The following is a 20,591-nucleotide window of genomic DNA, read 5'->3' on the forward strand; positions in this document are numbered from 1 at the left end:
TGTGCCATTTTTCTAATGAAAGAGAACAAATGTAATAAGAAATCATTTCATTTTTGCATTTCTGAGTATTTCAGTCTCCAACCATTCTGGCCCGTTTCCCTCAAAGTAAAACTCAGAAGAAGCAGTGAAGCCACTAAAATAAAACAGGTTTTAGTATTTATTTATTTTAGAATCTCCAGAATGTGCCAAATATATGCCACAACTCCAAACTATAAATCCATCAAATGTGTAGAAAGGCTCTTATTGAACCCATTTTTAGGTAATTCAAATTGTTGCAAAGTAGTTGATGTGTCCCGCTGCTTCAGAGAAAAAGCGTAGCTCTGAAACTCTGTTGCAGCAGGTTTCTTCAGCCCCTATTACATTTTTTTTGTAAACACTTGTTTGGCTTCTGTGCTCAGCGGGAGTCAGTGCCTCATTGAGAGGAGCCAAATCAGAGTGTTTACCTTTTAAACCTGTAATTTTCACCGTCTCCACTGTTTGATGACCTGGGCGTAAGGGCGTTGCTCCAGAGCTTGCTGATTTGTTGTTGGCAGTTTCCAAACCTCCTTGTAATTTCATAATCATTCTGTCATTGTTTTTTACGACAAGAACCGAGTTCTGGACAGGCTCGATCAGGGGATGGAGATGGCAAGAACGACTAAGCCTCTTAAAAGTTGAGCTGGAAAGGAGAAAATCTTTTCATCAAAGTGGTGATTTTGATAATCTGCACTGGAGTAAAACCAACATAAAATCAGTACATAAAGTTCTTCAGAATATTAATGTGCTAACCCCCCCCCCCAAAAAAAAAAATAGAAAGTTGATAGAAAGGATTCAGTTTTCCCATGCTGCAAAGTAATACAGAGGATCCTTTTGGGTGAAGGCATGTTGATCGCTACCATCATAAAGTCTTTTAATGTCCCGTCATTCTCTTACGGCATCTGTCTAATCTCAAACAATGATGCTCTTACAGGACATCAACAACCTTAAAATTTTCCTCTTTTGATGACCATCTGCTTTTATGGGGCCATTGTGCCTCCCAAATAGTCAAGTTTCCCATTTGTCCTTATTGCTGTCTATAAAAATCGAATATTTAAGAGGTGTTGAAAAAGTGGCATCGTTGTTTGAGGACTTCTAAAACCTATTTGGCATTAGCTGAGTGCATGATGCAGTTGCTCATCCACATTCAGAGCCACTTAGCTCTACAGGGATTTACCAAGGAATAAACCATGCTATTTACAAGCTGAATATTGGTTTTCCTTGCATAAGAGACTGATGTTCTTTCTCCTTTTCCCTTTTCCAAAATATATTGACTGAATGTTGTCAGGATAAAGTTGACTACGTATCTTTTGATCAGATCATGGATGAATCAATCCCTAGTTGAGCCACATGTCAGTCAAACCCGACACCTTGTAATGCTGCCATACGTTGTTCAGGATGGGTTTCATTTAGTTTGTTTTTTCCATCTGTAATAAAATAGGAAACTTATTGATTTTTTTATTGATCGATAAATATATGAATGCTTTGACTTGACTCCTGTAGTTGACACATACTGCCTGCCCCTTTTCATAGAACCCCTTGGATTTATGGCATAAAATTGTAAACTGATTAATATTAATGCCCTTAGTGCCCATCTAAGCTACTTAAAGATTAATGTTTTTTGCAAAAATTCATGAAAAGCCAACAACTTTTTTTCTGGTGTTTTGGATAGCAGATTTTAACCACCAAAATGTGAAAATGTTGGATTAATCTCTACAGCAGTTCCACACTGATGATTTAGTTTTTAGTTTAAGGCTGAAGGACAGGCCTTTGTAAAGCACAGGGTTGGCCACATAACTGTATGATAAGTAAGGTCTGTTGAAAAAGTGCTTTTTCATGTTTAATGTTTGGGGTCATTAGGAAAGTACTAAAAAGCATTTAGACTTGTGTCTTATCATTACCATAACTTTCCTCTATTCTCATTCTCTTTGTATTGAATGTTTTCATGTTTTCCCACTCATTTCCTCCTAATGGTGTTTGCTTCACCGCCATTAGAGTGCACTTACACTGCTTCCTTTTCATTTTCTTGTAGTCCTGCATAACTTTCTGAATTCCATAATTGCTATTCCTCTTTTCACACCAGAACAGTCACAAAAATCTAAGGAGCTTTCTCTGTTACTGCTGCTTGTCACTGCCCTGCGCCCAACACTAGCTGACCATATTAATTACAGCTGCCACATTTCTCAAGCTGCTCTGTCCGCTTAATTTCATGTGTCTCACTGGAACAAGTCAATACAACTTTAAGGCTCAAGGCTTCCCAGTAATTGGAACAAACATGGCAGTAGTGATGCTTGGAGCTGAATCTCTGCCAAAGGCACAGTCGACTGCTGTCATATTATCCCCTCTGTCACATCACTGTGTAAAGGCATGTTTTTTTTAGATGTGTATACCAGTAAACACCTATGCCCGAGTTTAATAATCCTTTAAGAATTTGCCTTATAACAACCCGTCTAAGGGTTTCCTCAATGAATTTATAAATTGCTCATAAATAAAACATCACTAAACAAAGTTCAGCACAGATTTTACAAAAAACCTATATATTTCTGGTTGTGTTTACTGGTGTTGAATCCATTTTGAGAGGAACACGACGTACTGTCATAAGTTCTGCTTTTTGTTTGAGTTGCAAACAAGTTTGGGTGTTATTATAGAAAACTAACGGGGCTAATGTGTGGCGGTGTCAGGCTGTGTTACTTACGTGTTATTAAAAAGGTAGGGAGTTTTTATAAATATGCTAACGTGGCTGATGTACGGAACCCTCCAGGGCCAGTGGTAAAAAATGTAAAAAATCTGAAAAACTGTGCTTGTACTGTTGCGCAATCGTTCGCTCACACATTGCTCGTGCATGTCTCTGAGCAGAGCAGCTGGATTCAGTCGTAGCCCCGTGTTTGCAGGCAGGGGAGGGTGCTTTGTTACGGTGTGCATTGGAGGAAGCTTTGGACCGCAGTTTGTCACGCTGCCGGACTCAGGAGATCCGTGTTTCTTGGGAGATATACCTCCAAGCAGTTGAGTGGCTTTGGGACGCGCGGAGGCGGCTTTTGAATAAACAGTCCTGAGAAACCGTACAAACAATCATATGAATTTGTGTTACCAGTCGGGTCCAGACAAAATGAAGCCTGATGTTATTCTAGTGTAAGTTCATTCACGGCTAAATGTTGTTAGCAATTAACCTAATCCTAACCCTTCTTTCGGGTCAGTTTGGCCAAGTATGAAGCGCTTACCGCACTGATTTAAAAAAAAACAAGCAAACATACACTTAATAATAATCATTACAATAATAAAAGCCAGTTTAGAAGATCATTTTGCTCTTTGTCGGAGCTTTGTTTACAACGGGTCTACCATTTTTTTTTCTGGATGTGATGTCTTCTAAGTCGCAGGCCACCTAACACGGCAGATGACGAATGATTTTATGATTTTTTTCTTGTAGAAGGTATCACTGCTTTTGTAAAAACTTTTATTCATATTGCTGTTTTTTTTTTCATTTTAATCACGTTAACTCTTGCCTATGTTTGCAAATTGTTGATTTAGAGTAAAGTGTGGATTTTTTTCATTGATTTCTTACATTCATCTGCTCAGTTCCTATTGTCTTGCCTGAGGTTTTTCTGCTCTTTAAACCTATTTGATCACATTTCTTCCTCACTCTTGTTTTTCTGAACTCTGCTTTGACAAATATTAGGCAGGTGTTTCTCAGCTTGCTAAGACCTGCTTTTGTTTCCCACACAGCCAACCGTGGTGATTGTGTATGCTGTACGTCTGGCGTCTATCAACCCATTCTAGTCCTCCTGCCATAACTCTTTTGATAAAAACACTCAGAAAAAGAAATACATTTCAGATTGGCAGCTTTGATTTGATTACTTTGTGATTGTTGTGTGTGTGGGGAAAGCCTAAATAAGCTTGATAGGTGGCACGCCCATTTGTTCCAGATTGAAATATGAATGACCATGATTCCATCAGATAGGGCGGGTGCCAAGCTTCACACGTGGAAGCAATTTCCATCAAGAACCCATTTCAATTTCCAACCAGCACGACCTTTCCTTCACATCCGTCACTACTTTCTTTGGCTTTTATTTGAAAAGTTTTTGAAGTTGCCATCTTTATAAATCTAAAAAGGGGACAAATGTTTTTTAACAACCTGGTTTTCATTCATACTGTGAATGTTCGCAAAGTGAAAGGATGGCTACACTTAGAGTCAGTAAAAGCATGCTGGCTTAAAAAATACACAGTTCTCTGACCTGCAAATAAATATTTGGAACAATTCATAAACTGCTGCTAAAAAACACAAAGAATGAACCAAAAAGATTGTTGCAGTTTGAATTATTCTTTGTCAGTGTGAATCTATTTACTTTTGCATGCAGTTTTCAAGCCATATAGGACAAAATAAATGTTTTTTTATATTCATAATTCAACCATTTTTAGGTCAGTCTTCATTACACAGAAAACAAGTTCCAAAAAGTTAAACATGGAGGATAAAAAATCCACAGAAAAGTTGTGTGCAGCCAGTATTATGACGATTTTCCCCCCCCAAAAAGGTTACTTTGTCCTAGCATCAAAGAAAAGAAGTTAAAAGTTCCCTTAGATTTCTTTTATCCAGACATTAATATTTTGCACTTACAGTGCCGCACGGCTGGCAGGGATAAGACCCAAGGATAGGATGATTGAAAATTTTAATCTAGGGCTGAACAGTAGGGATGAGATGCAAACCAAGCACCCCTTTGGGGAGAATGGTATGGATTATACGATCCTGTTGCTGGTCTGTAGAGACCCAGGTAATCACTCAGCTGCCTCCTACCTTCTTGTAGGTGGTGCTTTATGCCACTGTGTGCTTTCGCCTCGCGCTGAAGAATATGCGATGATCGTGATCTGCTTTTTAATCTCTAACATATTTAAAAAGCAGATTCTTATTTTGTGGTATTCAGTCCAACGATTTCATTCCTGTTGCCACGCTTGCTCTGCTGCTGGAATTTATCTGCATTTTACCATATGGATCTCTGAATTTAAAATGAACCAACATTATATCTTATATTTGTGACATTTATCTGCATCCAAATAATTGGATTTGAAAAAAAAAGATTTCCCAACTGAAAAGAGTATTGCACGCAGGAGTTTGGCCACATATTTTCATCAAATGACACTATTTGCAGAAGATTAATTTTAATTATTTTGAATTTTTTTTCCAAAAAAGGAAGACAGGAATTAAGAAATGGGCCCATTACATTTTCAGACTGCAGTGCATGTGGAATGAGGGATCGCTTTTTATTTGACTGTTTTTATGCCCTTTTTGGTTTTTGTAAGCATTAAATTCACCATAAACAATTAACTGTAAAGCAAAAGCAAGTCATGTGCATGTCCTGGGATCGAACAACGCTCGAGGCAGATGGATCATAGCTCCTACAAACATGGTTCAGGTGCAGCTTAGTCCCTACGCATCAGGTTGCAGCCTCAGGCGCCTGCTGCATCAAACAAACCAGACCTTGACTTTACACTTATTTTTCAGTTGATCATGAGGTTCAGATGAGAAAAAGGAGCCAGGTTACCGTGGAGGAAAATGTTAGAAGATGCTGACATGCAGCGAAATAACCTGCCGACAGCTCGACGTGTGGGCTATGAAATCTATCCTTTCCTGTTAAATAAAAACTCACGTCCAATCAGTCACACTAAATGATTTTAAAAAGGTAGATGTGGGGGTAATAAATGCTATAATTGACTGACTTGTGCACGTTTTGCTTCCAGTCAATCTTTACCATTTCTGCACTCCTTCAACCTGTTGCAGAACAGGCCCTGAGCATAAAGCAAATTTTAAATCTATTTTTCTTTTTAATATTCGATGAAGATGTAGAGAATCATGGATTGACCGCACTATAAGGTGTTTTTTTGTTTTATCAGAAACTGTTTCAGTTGTGAGAAACAGTTTGAGTGGGTAACATTGTCAAAATGGTCAAATCTTTAGGGTTTTGCAGAAAATATTTTCAATACATTTTATTTTAATGGATAATCTTTAACTGTATTTTTCATTGGAGATATTAGAACACAGAAGACAGCGTTGACCCTGACATCTGTGGACTGCTCTTTTCTCCTGTAATCTGATTGGTTAACAGCGTCAGTTGACCTGTGTCATTTAAACAGGATTGAGATGAAGAGCTGTCTACAATCTCAGATAGATGCCTTAGATCCACAAATTGTTCTGACTGATAGAATCAAACTAATTCCATCCATCCAACCATTTTCTAAACCCGGTTAACCCCTTTCTGAGTCATGGGGTTGCTGGAGCCTTTCCCAGCCACTGATCTGCAGATAGGACTTTGTAACATGTGCATAATATGTGTGCATTGTGTTAGTATAAGAATGGTGACCTTAAAAAACAAGGTGGTTAAGGTGGTTTTGTTTTTGCAGCCTCATAGCCTCATTCATTCCTGGAATATTATCAATTATTATTTTTGTTTTGTTTTTAATTATTTTCTTTTAGAGTACATTATTCCCATTCTATCTGTCTGTCTGTCTGTCTGTCTGTCTGTCTGTCTGTCTGTTTAGACGTTTGGATTGTTGAACACCTCCACCCACCTGTACTTTGAAATAAATGAAACTCTTTTGTTGCCTGTGTTTTTATTTACATTTCTATCTTTTTAAATTGCACTGTTTGTTCTCGACATAGCTGCCGCATTGTAAGCCCCACCTTGTGTCCTTTTCTAGGTTTTGTTTTTGTATTTATGCACAGATAGATGTTTTTTTCCGTCTGTATTTTGCCAGAACTGCACCAATCACACACAGCACCAAAGAGTTGAGGTATTGTGGTAATTAGGGACTCTGCCTTGGTTTTTGAGGTTGATTAAATCTTGTGGAGGAGATTAAGACGCAGTGTATTGCCTTTATTCACCTGCAGCCACGGCCACAGGCATTACTGCTGACAGACTGAAGAGAAACTAAAGAGGGAGAAGGCCTTGAGCTGATCTGAAGCCTATTACCAGGCTGTAACAACAATGAACAGTTGTGTGGAGTATGTTGTACATCCAGTGCCGTTTAATAGTTCAATTTCGGAAAGGTATCACATGCAAGCTTGATATATAGTTTTCATAAACCATCCATATAAACAGCAGCCAAGCACCACAGCAGACAGACGCAGTTTCCTGCACACATCGTGACTCATGTCCTCACATTCCAAATCCTGCTTTAACTCAAGGGTATGACTGCAAATGAGTTTTGCCATCACCTTTGTGTGAGTTCAGAATATTTATCATCTTTTTTGTGGAGCTCCCATATGAGTGGACGAGATAATAGATTAGATTTAATTCAGTGTGAGTTTTTTTAGTTTGTTTTTCAGACGCGTCGCCAGCGCGTTCCTCAGAGGTGGCAAAGTAAGTTCCGTTTCTCGATTTAAATTGAGTTTTGCACTGCTGAAGAAGTGACAATAAAAGAAAAACAAAAAATAAATTTAATCAAGGGATTCTTTGTGAAGAATTTAGACAGATTCAACAGTAATGGGGTGCAGAGGTAAAGTGGTTGACCTCTGATTGGGAAGTTGCAGCAAAGTCTGCCTGCCCGTGTGTTGAAGTGTCCTTGGGCAAGACACTGAACCCCACATACCCCCTGTGTGCACATCAGTGTGTGACTGTGTGTGTGCATGGGTGAATGGGACTGTAAAATGCCATGGGCCTTAATAGAGGAAGAAAAGAACTATAGAAGTATATGCCATTTTCCATTTATGTATACTATATCAAAATAAGAGTGCTACTTTATCATTTATGTTTACACATAAGACAAAACCTCCAATATTTAAAGACCCACTCCGATCTTCTTTTGGTCTATTATAAATGCGTTCCCAGTGGTCTTTCAATTCTAATTATGCTGTTTTTGGAAAACAAAACAAAAACAAAACTGTCATTTTCTAGGACATAGTTTCTGCAGAGCAGCAGTGGTTCATCAGAAATGCACATCTAACAAAAAAGCTGAGCAAAATTGGAGCTATTTAGCCGAACAGTTTTGAGCCAGATTCCAGTTCAGACGAGGAAAGCAAAGACGTACATGGATCTAGTTGTCTGCAAGTGAATGCATTAGAATGGAGCAGAGCAGGAAGCTTGTGGCGTGCTTTATTAACTTCTACGTCACACCTATGATCTTTCAATATGATCAAAAAGCACTTTTTCATCTGCTTCTGATTCACAACACTTTGAATAAAGAAATACTCAAAAGTACAGTTTAAATCTTAATTTTATTGATATATGTCTACCATCATGAGAAAAAGGCTACAAGAACATGTTAAAACACCAAAAACACAATTTTTCCTCACTGGGTCTTTAAAAGGTAAACATTTTATTACCAAAGTTTTGTTTATTCATTTAAATGGTAGAAACTACTTAAACGGTAGAATTGAAGTACATAAAACATGTTTCAAATGTTAAATGTTACTCTAAATTTTCCATATATAGGTGTTAATGTGTGCATGGGTGTGAGATTTTGGCCGTACGTCAGACTGGCGACCTGTCCAGGATGTTCCCTGCCTTGCCTTCCCTGAAAGGGAAAATACGAGAGTAGAAGATGAATGAATAAAGTACATAACAATGTAAATACAAAGAAATTGACTTTTGAAGGTTACAAAGCTGGGAGTATAACGGCATAATTGTAGTTCAGTTTAAATTCCAAAGTTCTTTAATAATCATGAGAGAAACTGCCTACCTTGGGTTCTGCATGCAAGGATACACAAATACATAGATACCATTGTGAGGACAAAGCATTTTGTTTAGTTCTAAGACTCATACATTTTCTGTTTTAAATTGAGGGGAAAAAATAAAAAATAAAAGCTTAAGAAAGACTATATTTGAACTTATACTTAACTTAGCTGTTTCTGATAAAAGCTCTGCAAATTTCTATCCAATTTCTTTGTGTTCGATAATTTGGTGGCATTAGATTAGAGATGTCAGTGTTAAGAGCTTGTTGATGTCAAAGATGATGTTTCAGCGCCAAAGTTATCAGAAGCAAAAGGATAAATAACAATCCATAATGCTTTTTATGTTGTTTTTCTTTACAGCTACACAGTTCGGGTGGTTGGAAGTGGAGTCAGAGCTCAAAGTGCTAATCCTGAGGTGAAGGTGAAGGGAACCGATCCTGTGATAAACCAGATCATCGACAAACTCAAACACATCAACCAGGTGACACTTGCTAATCCTTTTAATATTTTACTGAGTGATGTACCGTATCGTTTTATGAATTACTGCATCAGTCAATTCTTGTAAGTGTATATTCCAAAGCTCCATTCTGATGGTCACACAGTAGCTTTTGCCCCCTGCAGCAACCATCTTATACTTATTTTTTTGTTTACAAGTCCAATTCTTCAACCTGCAAAGGCAAAATCCTTTTGACAGTATTTCTCAAGAGGATGAAAACTTATATTACCTTTGATATCACAGAAAACTCTTCACATTTGAGAAAAATGCCCTTAAATACACCATCATTTCTAGACATGGGGAAAAAAATCAATCATTACACATTTAAAAACCCATTGAATCTGTTTTGTGTGTTTTCATATTTACAAAATTCTTTTCTGCTCTATTTCAAAATCAATGCAGCTTTCAATGTCCCGGTCTGCTTCTTTGTCCATTTGTGCTGCCATGGATTCTCTTACAGCTGCTTATCTCTCAGGATGATGAGATTAGAGCAGTTTAGCACTTTCTTTTCTGTAGCTTTGGTAACAGCTGCCTTGGCTACCTCTGGGTTTTTGCAGCGCAGCGGATGCAGCTTCCCATGTCTTCACGTGCTACTTTGTTCTTGCAAATGATAGGCTGAAGGCCAGGGCATTTCTGTTGACCTCACGTTGGCATCCCCTCCTTCACTAATTCTCGCCATCTGTTGGATGTCAGAGCTCATAAATCTATATCATAACCATCTGAGAGCCTCGGATCTATTTTGTTGACATTCGTTGTGGATAATAGTTTTTGACGTGTTCTCTTTTTTTCTGGTTTCATTTTAAACGTGATTTGAATGCAGATCTGTGATTTTGTTTTCTCTTTTTTAGTTACAGGGAAAAGAAGATTGTTTTATAATCTTTAATACTCTGAAATAGTTTATCTGTTCCATGTGATTTACTGTAAGTACTATGAAACAGATCATGATTATGAGCTCAGTGCAGATTATGTAATCACACACAATCTGCTGAGAGCAAGTGCATCACCAAGTGCAACTTAAAACCCAAACTGTAATTTTCTTTCCTTTTTTTTAAATCTTCAGTACAAATCTTTTTACCTGTTTTAGACAGCAGATTGTATTCAGGTAATGATTACATAAATTAAAAAGCTTTTGACCTTGCACATTCTTGCAATTAGTGCCCCGAATTATTAAGCAATTGGTGATTTGTAATCCCGACGACCATAATTGAGCTACTATTTCTTTATTTGAATAGCTTCTTCTGCAGGTTTTAGTAACTGTTTTTTTGTCTGTGTGCCTTTTTTCTTTTTCACTAGTTTATTAAGCCTTGATACAAACATGGGTAAACAGTAGCAAATTATAGTTTGAAAATACAACAAAAACACTTCATGCACTTGAAAACCCACTCCAATGAAAAATGTGTTTTCAGTGTATTAGTGTTTTTAGTGTTGCTTTAAAAAATTGAGCTTAAATCTACTTTCCGAGTATCTCTTTATTTATCATTCTGAATCAGGAGCAGATGAAAAAATACTGTTGGAAAAAAGCTTAGGTGTGGCATGGAGGCGCTACAGCGGGCCAAAGGCTCCCTGCTCTGCTCCATTCTGATGCATCCATTCTTAGACAAATAGATCCACGTATGTCTTTGTTTTCCATGTCTGGATTCTGGTTTAAAACTGTACAACTGGACAGCTTCTATATTGCTCGCTTTTTTTTTTTGCACTGGTTATGTTAGCTTGGGGTTGTGAGGGGCTGTAAGCTATGGTGGGAATGAGTTTAAACAGATGAATGTTAGGAAACAGAGGTGGGCTTATTCCACGTCAACAGTCTCAGAGGCGACAATTTTTCTGCCGATTTGCAGAAACTTTGTTCCAGAACTTGACATAAGTTTTTATATTTCGGACAAAAACATGACATAATCATCATTAAAAGGCCACTGGGTACTCTTTTAAAATAAATCAAAAGATAATCAGAGGGGGACTTTAAAGCATTTGTGTGTTACTCTTGCCTCTGTATTAATTACAAGTTTAAATTTAATCAAATAAATGGTCAGTTTTCCATTGCACATTTATACATCTTTTTCATTATTACATTTTCAGCCTTGCAGTTCTTTATTTAGCAGTCCTTTTTTTCCAACTGATGTAACTCAGCCTGTCACATTTTTCTGAAACATTTCTGTTTGAGAAAAATTGCAGCTTATTGCTACGCAAACAAAAAGAAATGTCTGAAGTTAATTAACAGAAATCCCTGGACGGATTCATTGGAATGTAAATCCTTTTAGTTGGTCTGTTGCTGCAGCTTCTGACGGGAAGAGCTCTACTCTATGTTTGTTGGGACAGAAAAATTAATCTACCATAGGAGCAGTTTGCTCTTTTTTTTTTTAGGTGTCTCTGCTTTGTTACCATTCAGTGACTTCACTCTGATCTGAGTTTGGGATCTCAAAGTTTAGATTTTTGGACCAGAAGGAGCAAGATTGGGACAGAATGTTAACTTTGCATTATTTGCATCCTTTTCTCCCCCAAAACAAATTAATTTACTGAGATTCTGAACCGGCACATACAGTATTATGGAGATACCAGTAATTCTGAAAGTGCGTTTTCATCCAGGCACTTAAAAGCTGTTTCCCAGAAATTCAATCTTTCTCAGACATGCATTTCTCAATTTCATTGTTTGCTCTCTTTTCTTTCCATTCACTGCAATCTCCTGCTCTTCAAAACAACAAAGAAGCAAGCAGACCCTTTATGAGGATATGCCAGCTGCATGAAGGACAGCCTTATAACAAAAATAACGCTTTCCTTTATGCGTCTGACTTCACACATGACTTTATTACAAAGTAAGAGGAGTTTTTAGATAAGTATTTGTTTAGTGATATACAATCAACTAAAAATGATAATCATAGTCAGAAATTAAAAATTAGTTGCTAGCCCTAAAAAACAAAAACTGTTATAAAAAAAGTGCAAGTGTTATATGTGTGTGCATGGGGCTCCATTATCAATAACTTCCTTTTAGCAATTAATGTTTTTTTTCCTCTTTCTCTATGCTGATGTGGTTGTCTTTTCCTATCCGTAGAACAGACATTCTTCCTCTGCTCTGGGAAACCATCTATTCCTGCTCTGAAGGTTTATTAGCCGTTTTAGATTACTTTGATTAGTATGACCTTTCTGAGTTCTCACATTTTACTTTTTTTTTGTCGTGGGTTGCATTGTGTTTGCAAGTAGTTAGCAATGTGGTGGAAGCTTCACTAAGACCTGTCCCCCGCAGCATGCGTATAGAAAAAAAATACATGAACTTTTCACCCTACAGGCTCACTGAGTGTTCTATATTGATATTGTATATGTATATATTGTGTATATATATATTGTGTATATATATATATATATATATATATATATATATATATATATATATATATATATATATATATATATATATATATATATATATATATATATATATATATATATATATATATATATATATATATGTATGTATGTATTGTATATGTGTGCGGACCACCATTGTCCCCTGTGCAGGTTTGCCCACTTTTTTGCCTGCCCACATCCACCCATACAGGCAGTTGTGTTGGTGCAAAGCTGATATGAAAAGGTGTTTTTCTTCTCATCAGAATCAGCTGCTGAGCAGTTACGGTAGGTCACAGAGCGTGCGTTATTTGGATGTCGCTGGTGACATCACCGGTTAAAGGGTTTAATAAAATAAAGTTATCTTTTTAACCCTTGTGCTATCCTAGGCACTTTAACGTTGGGAGTTGGGTCATCTAGACCCACTAGACAGTGCTCTGAACCTTTTTTCTTCAATGATTTGTGATCTTCACTGGTGTCCATGGATTACATGAAATCTTTCCACCTTTATCCACCTTTGTCATGGTAGGAATAACACCTCAATTTAAGGGTGGGGTCATAGGATAGCACAAGGGTTAAAGCAAACTTCCAAATGTTTTTTTTTAAACAAAGTTTGATTTCCTATCATAATTTCTTTACTTTTAGTTTGAAGTTCTGTTTAGTTCCCACCAAACATGCACAGATATTTTTGTCACATTATTCTTTGTTTAAAAAAGGGTTACCATGGCATTGTTTCACGTTAAAAAAAAGAGCAATTCCCAGCACAATCTCTATAATAACCTCACACTTTTATGTTGTACAGATTTTGACACAGTTGCTGTGCTGTTAAACAACAACAACTTTTCCCAACATGGCAGCTGTGTCAAAAGTGACACATCACATCATAAATTATCAAGGCAGCTGTATAAAGTAACAGAAGCCTCTTACCCGCATGACTCGTCTCAGAGCTCAGCATCGCAGCTGAACCTCTCCCACCCCCTTTGATAAACTCAGAAAAGGTGTTACATCAACCAGTGTGACACAAAAAAAAAATCCACCCCAAAATAAACCAAAGATAGTGCTCGCTATTTGCAAATGAAACACTCCATGACATTGTACTAAATAAATGGAGGAAACACAGGAATTCTGTTTGTTTTGCCATAACTGTTTATTTTTGGATTTAACATGTTATTTATTTTCCTTAATTTGTTCTCTTCTTTATTGAGAGACCTGTAGTTTTGAAAAACTCAATTTGTAATTTTATAATGAATAATGAGCATTCAGTATTACCAATAGTATTGAAGATTGCTATAATTTGGAAATATTATATACTTTAACGATGCATTAACATGTTTTTTCGCCATTCAGCTGCTATTTTGTAAAAGTAGGAATTACGTGTTCCTCTTAGGAGTGAAGATTCAGTGCAGCAGTCTGCTCAAAGCTAGCTGAGATCCCTCTAAAGAGTGATTTTGGAGTTAAAACCTCCTTGTGTTGAAATTTAACATTTACCCTTCTGCACAAGTGCAGTTTGTCTAGGCTTGCAGCACTTGCAGACAGAAAAAGAATAAATGCTGGAGGATGAATGGTGACCCCTGTCTGTTTAAGTCGTGGCTGTGACCTTCTAGATCAATGCTCAATGAGCTGTTCCATGCTGGAAGCCATTCCTGGCTATTTCTTGGATTTGATTTCAACAAAAGCTAGCTGCAAACAAGTCCGAGAAAAACCACACACACAAGACAAATTGCACTCCGACGCTGGGTCAAACTGATTCTCAGAGGAAGGGGGTTTGTTGTGCGAGCTGTAAGCCTCATATCAGCTAACAATTTGCTGACACTATATATATTTCATCTCTATAGTGTGTTTGCTTTATATTGCTACCCTAGATTAGATATAAATTGTATTAAAAAGCTTATAGAATTTGTTCTGATATGGTAAATTGAAATTTCCAAACAGGATTTGGGAGAAGATTCCTTTGGTAAACATTTCTGACTGAGTATCTGCATGAGTACACCCAGGACATGTCAACACAGTCGAGCCAACAGTAAGCTTCCTCCTCTTGTGTGATGTTAAAGCATGTCAGGAAGTTCAGGGATGAAGCAGCTAGCACATGAACAAGCTTTTATTTGACCTTTTTTTCTTAAATTGTCTTTAAAGTCTCACTCTGATCATCTTTTGTAAAAGTGGTTTACCAGTAGCCTTTTAAATAAAAAAAAACAATCTGTTTTTTCTAGAACATAGTTTCTGCAGAGAAGCAGCAGTTCATTAGAAAATTACCTCTGACTTGTGGGTGCAGAGGAATCCCGCCCCCCTTCCTCTCCCCATTGCTGAAAGCTTAAAGCAGGGAGCTTGTGGCCCGCCCAGCATATTTGACGTTACAAATAAACTCTTTTTCAAACTGCTTTTTTTTCTTCTGCTTCTCATTCACAATTTGAATAAAGAAATACTCAGAAATGCAATTTTGAGCTTAATGTCCTCCATCATCAGAAAAATGCCACAAGAACATGTTAAAGACACATTTTTCATCAGACTGGATCTCAAAATGAAGGAAAAGTGAAGCTGCTTTTTAAAAGTACAGTAAAACAGATTTCTTCAAAGTATAAATCCTGAACTAAAAAACTAAAACTGAAGAAAACAAAAAAAAATTCAAACATTTGTAAGTGTTTATCACTAAAATTTATTATTTAAAGACATTGTTATGCAGTTTGCCAAAAAGGCAGTTTTACCTCTGACGTTAGAAAAAGCGTATTGATGTGGTGTACGGCTGTTGACAGAATGTGCGTGCAGTCTTTTAAATACAGTTAAACATTTTTTTCCCTCTGTTTTGTAGCACCAAGCACTAAAGAACCTTAGGACAACACATTTGACTGGATCCTAACTGCAGCATTTTTCATTTTCCATATCTAAAAAAAAAAGAATTCCATAGGTTTCTTTCAATTACCTGCAATTACAATTTAATGTTTGTCTCTCTTTTGACAAAATTTCTTCATATTTTTTGACCAACCAACCAACAACAAGCATGCAAATTGGGCTTTTTAAAAGCAAAGTAAGGTCATCTAATGAATCCACTAATGAATAACATTAAACACCTTGACGTGAAGCAGGTATACTCATACATTTATTAAGTGTTTATGTTTTTTTATTTCATTTTTCTGTCAGTATAGTGTTAAATCATGCACTTAACGTGTGTGGGTGTGCAAAGCCTGATTTTTTTTTTTTTAAAGAAAAAAGTATTGCTGGCAGTAAATAATTAATCCAATTAGTGAAGTATGCTTGATGAATGATTTGCATTGACTTGCATTTCCTTAATGTTCATGCTTTCAAATATGCCTGTAAACTCTGCTTTTAATTATGGAGCGTGAACTTATTGAAATGAACTGTCGTTTTTGGTTTTGATTTTAAAAAAAAAGCGGTCATTAGGGACACTGAAGTAAGCTAGCAGGCCTTGAAACCTTTAAACTATGGAGCCAGAACTTTGAGAACTGGCAGAGACTATAATTAGCTACAATGGCACCTTGAATTTATTTGGTTTTACCTATAAGCAAAAAAAAAAAAAAAAAAAAAAAGGTTAGCAAAAGGTGGAGATGTGGTGCAGTTATATGCACAGCTCCTGTGGCGGCTTGTGTGCCTGATCACAGTCCTTGAGTCTAGTTTGCATGAAACCATCATATCGTCTCTGTGGGACTGGATTTGCAAACAATTCTGATTGGCATCTCACCAAGTGCTAAAGTGGAGCACAAGTGTCCTCCTCTGCGCCTGACTGGAATCATCATTCTATCAACTCCAAACTCATTCTTCTGCTGTTCAAAAGATGATGATCCCACACGCTACGTGATGTTCTTTATGCTTTTGCACCACAGTCTGCCTGAAGAAGAGCTAATCAGGCAGAAATGTGGCAGTTCAAGGTGGAGGCTCACAAAGGATGCTCTTCTCCTGATTAAAAATGCAGCTAATGTTTGAAATCTAAGGCACATGCATATGTGTGTGGGAGTGTTGGGAGGTAGTTTGGGGGGGGGGTTTAATGACAGTTCATTTTACAGTATGACCAGCAAAAACATCAATTACATATACCAGTGCGCACTCTGATTCCATTGTACACATGGGTGAGCGTGCCCACATCTTGCATATTTCACACCATATTAGTCTTGTAAGTCACTATAACATTGGTGCAACTCATTATAATGGAAGGTGCCGGGACGTGAATGCACAGGAGCACATGAACGCCACCGTGCCTTGTGTGAGCGCTTGGAGAGAATTTATTGAATGAATGCTGATGTGTGGTTTGTAAGCAAAAGGGGGAGATTCTGTAAGACGTTCTCTGTTGGGGGCGTTTTCACATTTGTGTAGGGAGTTGTGCGTCCAGGCAAGGGTTGATTTTATTTTCTGAATTTTCTTATCTACATCCCACAATTGCTGTTTGCTGTTGCTATTCATTTGCCACTGACCTTGACTCTAAACGCAAAAACGGCTCCTAGTTTCCCCTGGACAGAATGGAAATGCGTCATTACTATTCTTCTGCCAAGACTGCAGAAAAAAAAAACCCACACAAAACAGTAATGCGGCTATTGACAAATTCATCATGCAATCTAAGTGAACAAACTTTGGATTTCATCATTTTGCTCATCAGCAGCTCCTTCCTATGAATTATTTGTGGACTCCTCTCTTCTTTGGCTGTCCTCCCCTCTTGATGTGGTAAAACCCATCAAGAATCCATAAGTAGGCCCTGTCCTGTGTCTCTCAATCAGAAATCAGGGGCAAGCAGCTCCTCACCCAGTCTGCAGGCTGAATTATTTACCAGCCATTGATGTGGTGGTTGACCAGCAGTTTTGCTTGTGAATTATTCATAACCCCTCTCCTTTTACTCCAAAGCATTAACACTGAGAGTGTATTCAGATTTTATTTGTTGTGCTTCTATATTTGCATACCACAACTAAACATTTGAATGTTATGAAAGTCCTGCACGGGAACAAAGGCAATGCTATTCATGAGCAATATTTAGGCTTTTGGGTGTACGGAGGCTTCTGTGTGTTTTCCTATTTTTTTATTTATGTATGCATTTTTTTTTCTTCAACACTACTAAAACATAACATGAATTGGGTTTGTTGTAATAATTCCTGCTGGTAAAGAGCAACATGTCACAGCAAACTGTGAAAGTAAGTCCTCTGGGAGACAAATCCCGACACCTGCTGCACCAAAGCCCCCCTCCAAACAAAGTCCCATGGTGCAGTGCATTAAGACTGCAGCGTGCAGCATAATGATTTGTTTAACCTATGCTCATTGTGGCATTCATTACACTGCAAGATAAGGCCAGGACAGTAAATAAAAACATTCCATAGACAAATCTAGCTAAGCTGCACACCTGTAGATAACTTTATCAGGTGAGTGCACATGTCCACACTCAAAGGAGCAGCATAATCCTCTGTGTTCTTGGTTAAAAATTATGGCAGATTTGTTTTTCATTTTAATAGAATAGGAATTTTCTTCATTTAAGAAGAAAAGGAAAGGGCAAAAGAAGTACAATTTATAAGAAACATGCTTTTTTTGCCACTGTACTTTATTGATGGTAAAGTACTACCTTGAAGTGCAAAAGACACCAACAAATCCCTCAACGCTGAAACATATAAAAAGATCATAATGACAACTTAAATAAATGAATAAAAAAAACATTACATCTTAGTAATGAAAACAAACTTTCAGAAACCAAAACAGAATTCCAAAAAAATTAAAAAAAAATTAAAATAAAATGTTTAAAAAAAAAAGGAATTTCAAAAAGAAATGTTAAAAAGTGAAATAGTTTGTGGTTGCTTCTTTTGTTTCATGTTTTAATGTTTTATTTTCATTTCTGGACATCACCTTTGGTTTCTGAAATGTTTTATTTTCTATCGGGATCACCGATTGGATGATGAGATCTGTCCATCATTTCAACCAAAAGGAAACAAGCATGTAGTTTTACTGGATAAGCTCCATACTAATTTTCCGAAATGTTTCATTTTTATTTTGTTTACCGGTAATTTGGTAATTTTTGTGTGTTTTGGTTTCTGGATTTTTGACTTGATTTCTAAAATCTAATGTTTTTTATTTATTAATTATTTTGCTTCTTTAATTGTCATTGTGATCATTAAGATGTTCTTGCGTTAAATTATTTGTTGGTGTTATTTCCATTCAGGGTCACTGTAATAAAGTGATTAAAAACAGGAAATTGATAAAAATATTTTGAAACGTTTTTATTTTCATCTCAATTTCTTTTTAACTTGTCCTGTCAAGCAGCTGAGCAAACAGATGAGAGCTGGAGGCCTTTTGTGTTGGACAGATACTGTTACAATACGGGGTTATGAATCTTTAGACACACGAGGTGTATCATTTTTTGTGCTGCACTGTGCCTTTCTTCAACCCTTTTCTTGTTAAACAAATATCAAACATCAAGTCTTATTCACAGAACGTGTTGCAATTTTTGAAAATCCACTTGTGTTTTACATTTCTGGGAATAATTGGGTCTCTTTTTTCTGATGACAGCAGAATGCAGGACTGTTTTCTTATCGACTGATTATGATACCGCTCAGGGGCGCACCCACTTCGTTTGCACCTGTACTGAATTGGCTCAGAAAGCTCTGGCTTCAGGCGAAAGTGCAGCTGCATTCAACTGCTCAAAACATACAACCCAGAACCACCATGACCTTCCAAAGCAGAGGCTGCTGCAGGGCATTCTACAGGGAAAAAATCTTCCACCTTAAAGAAACCTTCTAGTGAAGACACCTTATCAGTCCAAGTCTCTTTTCTTTATATCTTCAGCTAGGACACTAAACAACTCTTGGTCATTATGTCCTCCAGTATGTGTGGAGGAAGGACTAGCCCTTTTAAAAAGGAGTTTGTTGTTCCTCATGTTGCCAAGTTCCTGTTTAGTAAAACAAGAACAAACGATTGATAACCTTTTTTTTTTATTTCAAACAGGGTTTATTCTGGAATTTGATGTTTTGTGGTACGAGAGGATGGTTTGAAAAAAAAAAAAAAAAATGGTTACAATAAGATAGAACCAAGATATAATTTATTTGAACAGTTGTATAGCATTATAGCATTCAGCAGGAATCCTCACTGTCCGTTTTTAAAAACTCGTTTAGCAAATAAGACAAAACCTCCTAAATTTAAAGTCCCACCCGATCATCTTTTATTCTATTGTCTTTTAATTATGATTATGCCGTATTTAGCCAAAATCCAAAAACCTTTGTCGTTTTTTACAACATAGTTTCTGCAAAGCGGCAATAGTACATTAGAAATTTACATCTAAGTTGCGTGAAGGACTGGTGGCACCCTTCCCATCATCCATCTGTTTACGTCCTCTCCCACTAGCTTACAGCCTTTCACTCCCCCAACTTAACATTACTGTAGCAACAAAAATGGCAAGCAATATTGGAGCTATCCAGTTTTGAGCCGAATTCCAGTACAGATGAGGCAAACAAAGGCGTACACGGATCTATTTGTCTGCAGGAGGATGCATCAGAATAAGGCGGAGTAGGGAGCTTGTGGCACACCTATAGGCTTTTTCCAACTGTTTTTTTTTATCTGTTCCTGATTCACAACAGTTTGAATCAATAAACATTCAGAAATGATTTGTTAATCTCAAAATTCTTATGTTCTCCATCATGAGGAAAAAAAACATTTTAAAAACACCAAAAACAAAATTTAGTCAGAGTGGGTCTTTAAGGTGCCGTATAAATAAAGGGATTGATTGATACTATCAAGTATTGCTCAAGACCAAAAGCTAGTAATTCCAAAGACATTTAAAATTTGGAGCTTGGGGTTTTAGAGTGAACTCGTTCCCCAAAAGCTCTTTTGTAACTATTGTAACTATTGTTTCATATGTGCTTGTTTTCTAAATATTTAAGCAAATGCAGAGGCTTAAATAATTTAACGACTTTGAGCAAAAGCATGAACCATATGGTGATTTTCACTTAGGCCTCTAAATGAGTGACCTGCTGCCTGGTAGCGGTTGCTGCTCCTGGTCTGGATAAACATGCTGTCAGTGGTGCTGCTGCAGGAAGGGAGATAGGAAGTGACAGTGTGCGTCTTGGGAGCTGACACATATCCTGACACTTTTTTTCCCCCTCTGACTGGCAAATA

At 37.1% G+C, this 20,591-nt stretch overlaps 1 protein-coding gene across 2 annotated transcripts in view; it reads left to right on the top strand.

Moving 5' to 3' along the window:
• Positions 1–20,591, top strand: part of gpc5 (glypican 5) — a 118,554-nt gene that overhangs the window by 46,860 nt on the left and 51,103 nt on the right. For both annotated transcript variants that reach the window (XM_011490229.3, XM_020713154.2), the window contains exon 7: positions 9,032–9,152. In XM_011490229.3, the coding sequence (XP_011488531.1) occupies positions 9,032–9,152 (121 nt within the window). The remainder of the gene's footprint in view (positions 1–9,031; positions 9,153–20,591) is intronic.

The sequence above is a fragment of the Oryzias latipes genome, chromosome 3 (genome assembly GCF_002234675.1).
Source record: "Oryzias latipes chromosome 3, ASM223467v1".
Classification (NCBI taxonomy): domain Eukaryota; kingdom Metazoa; phylum Chordata; class Actinopteri; order Beloniformes; family Adrianichthyidae; genus Oryzias; species Oryzias latipes.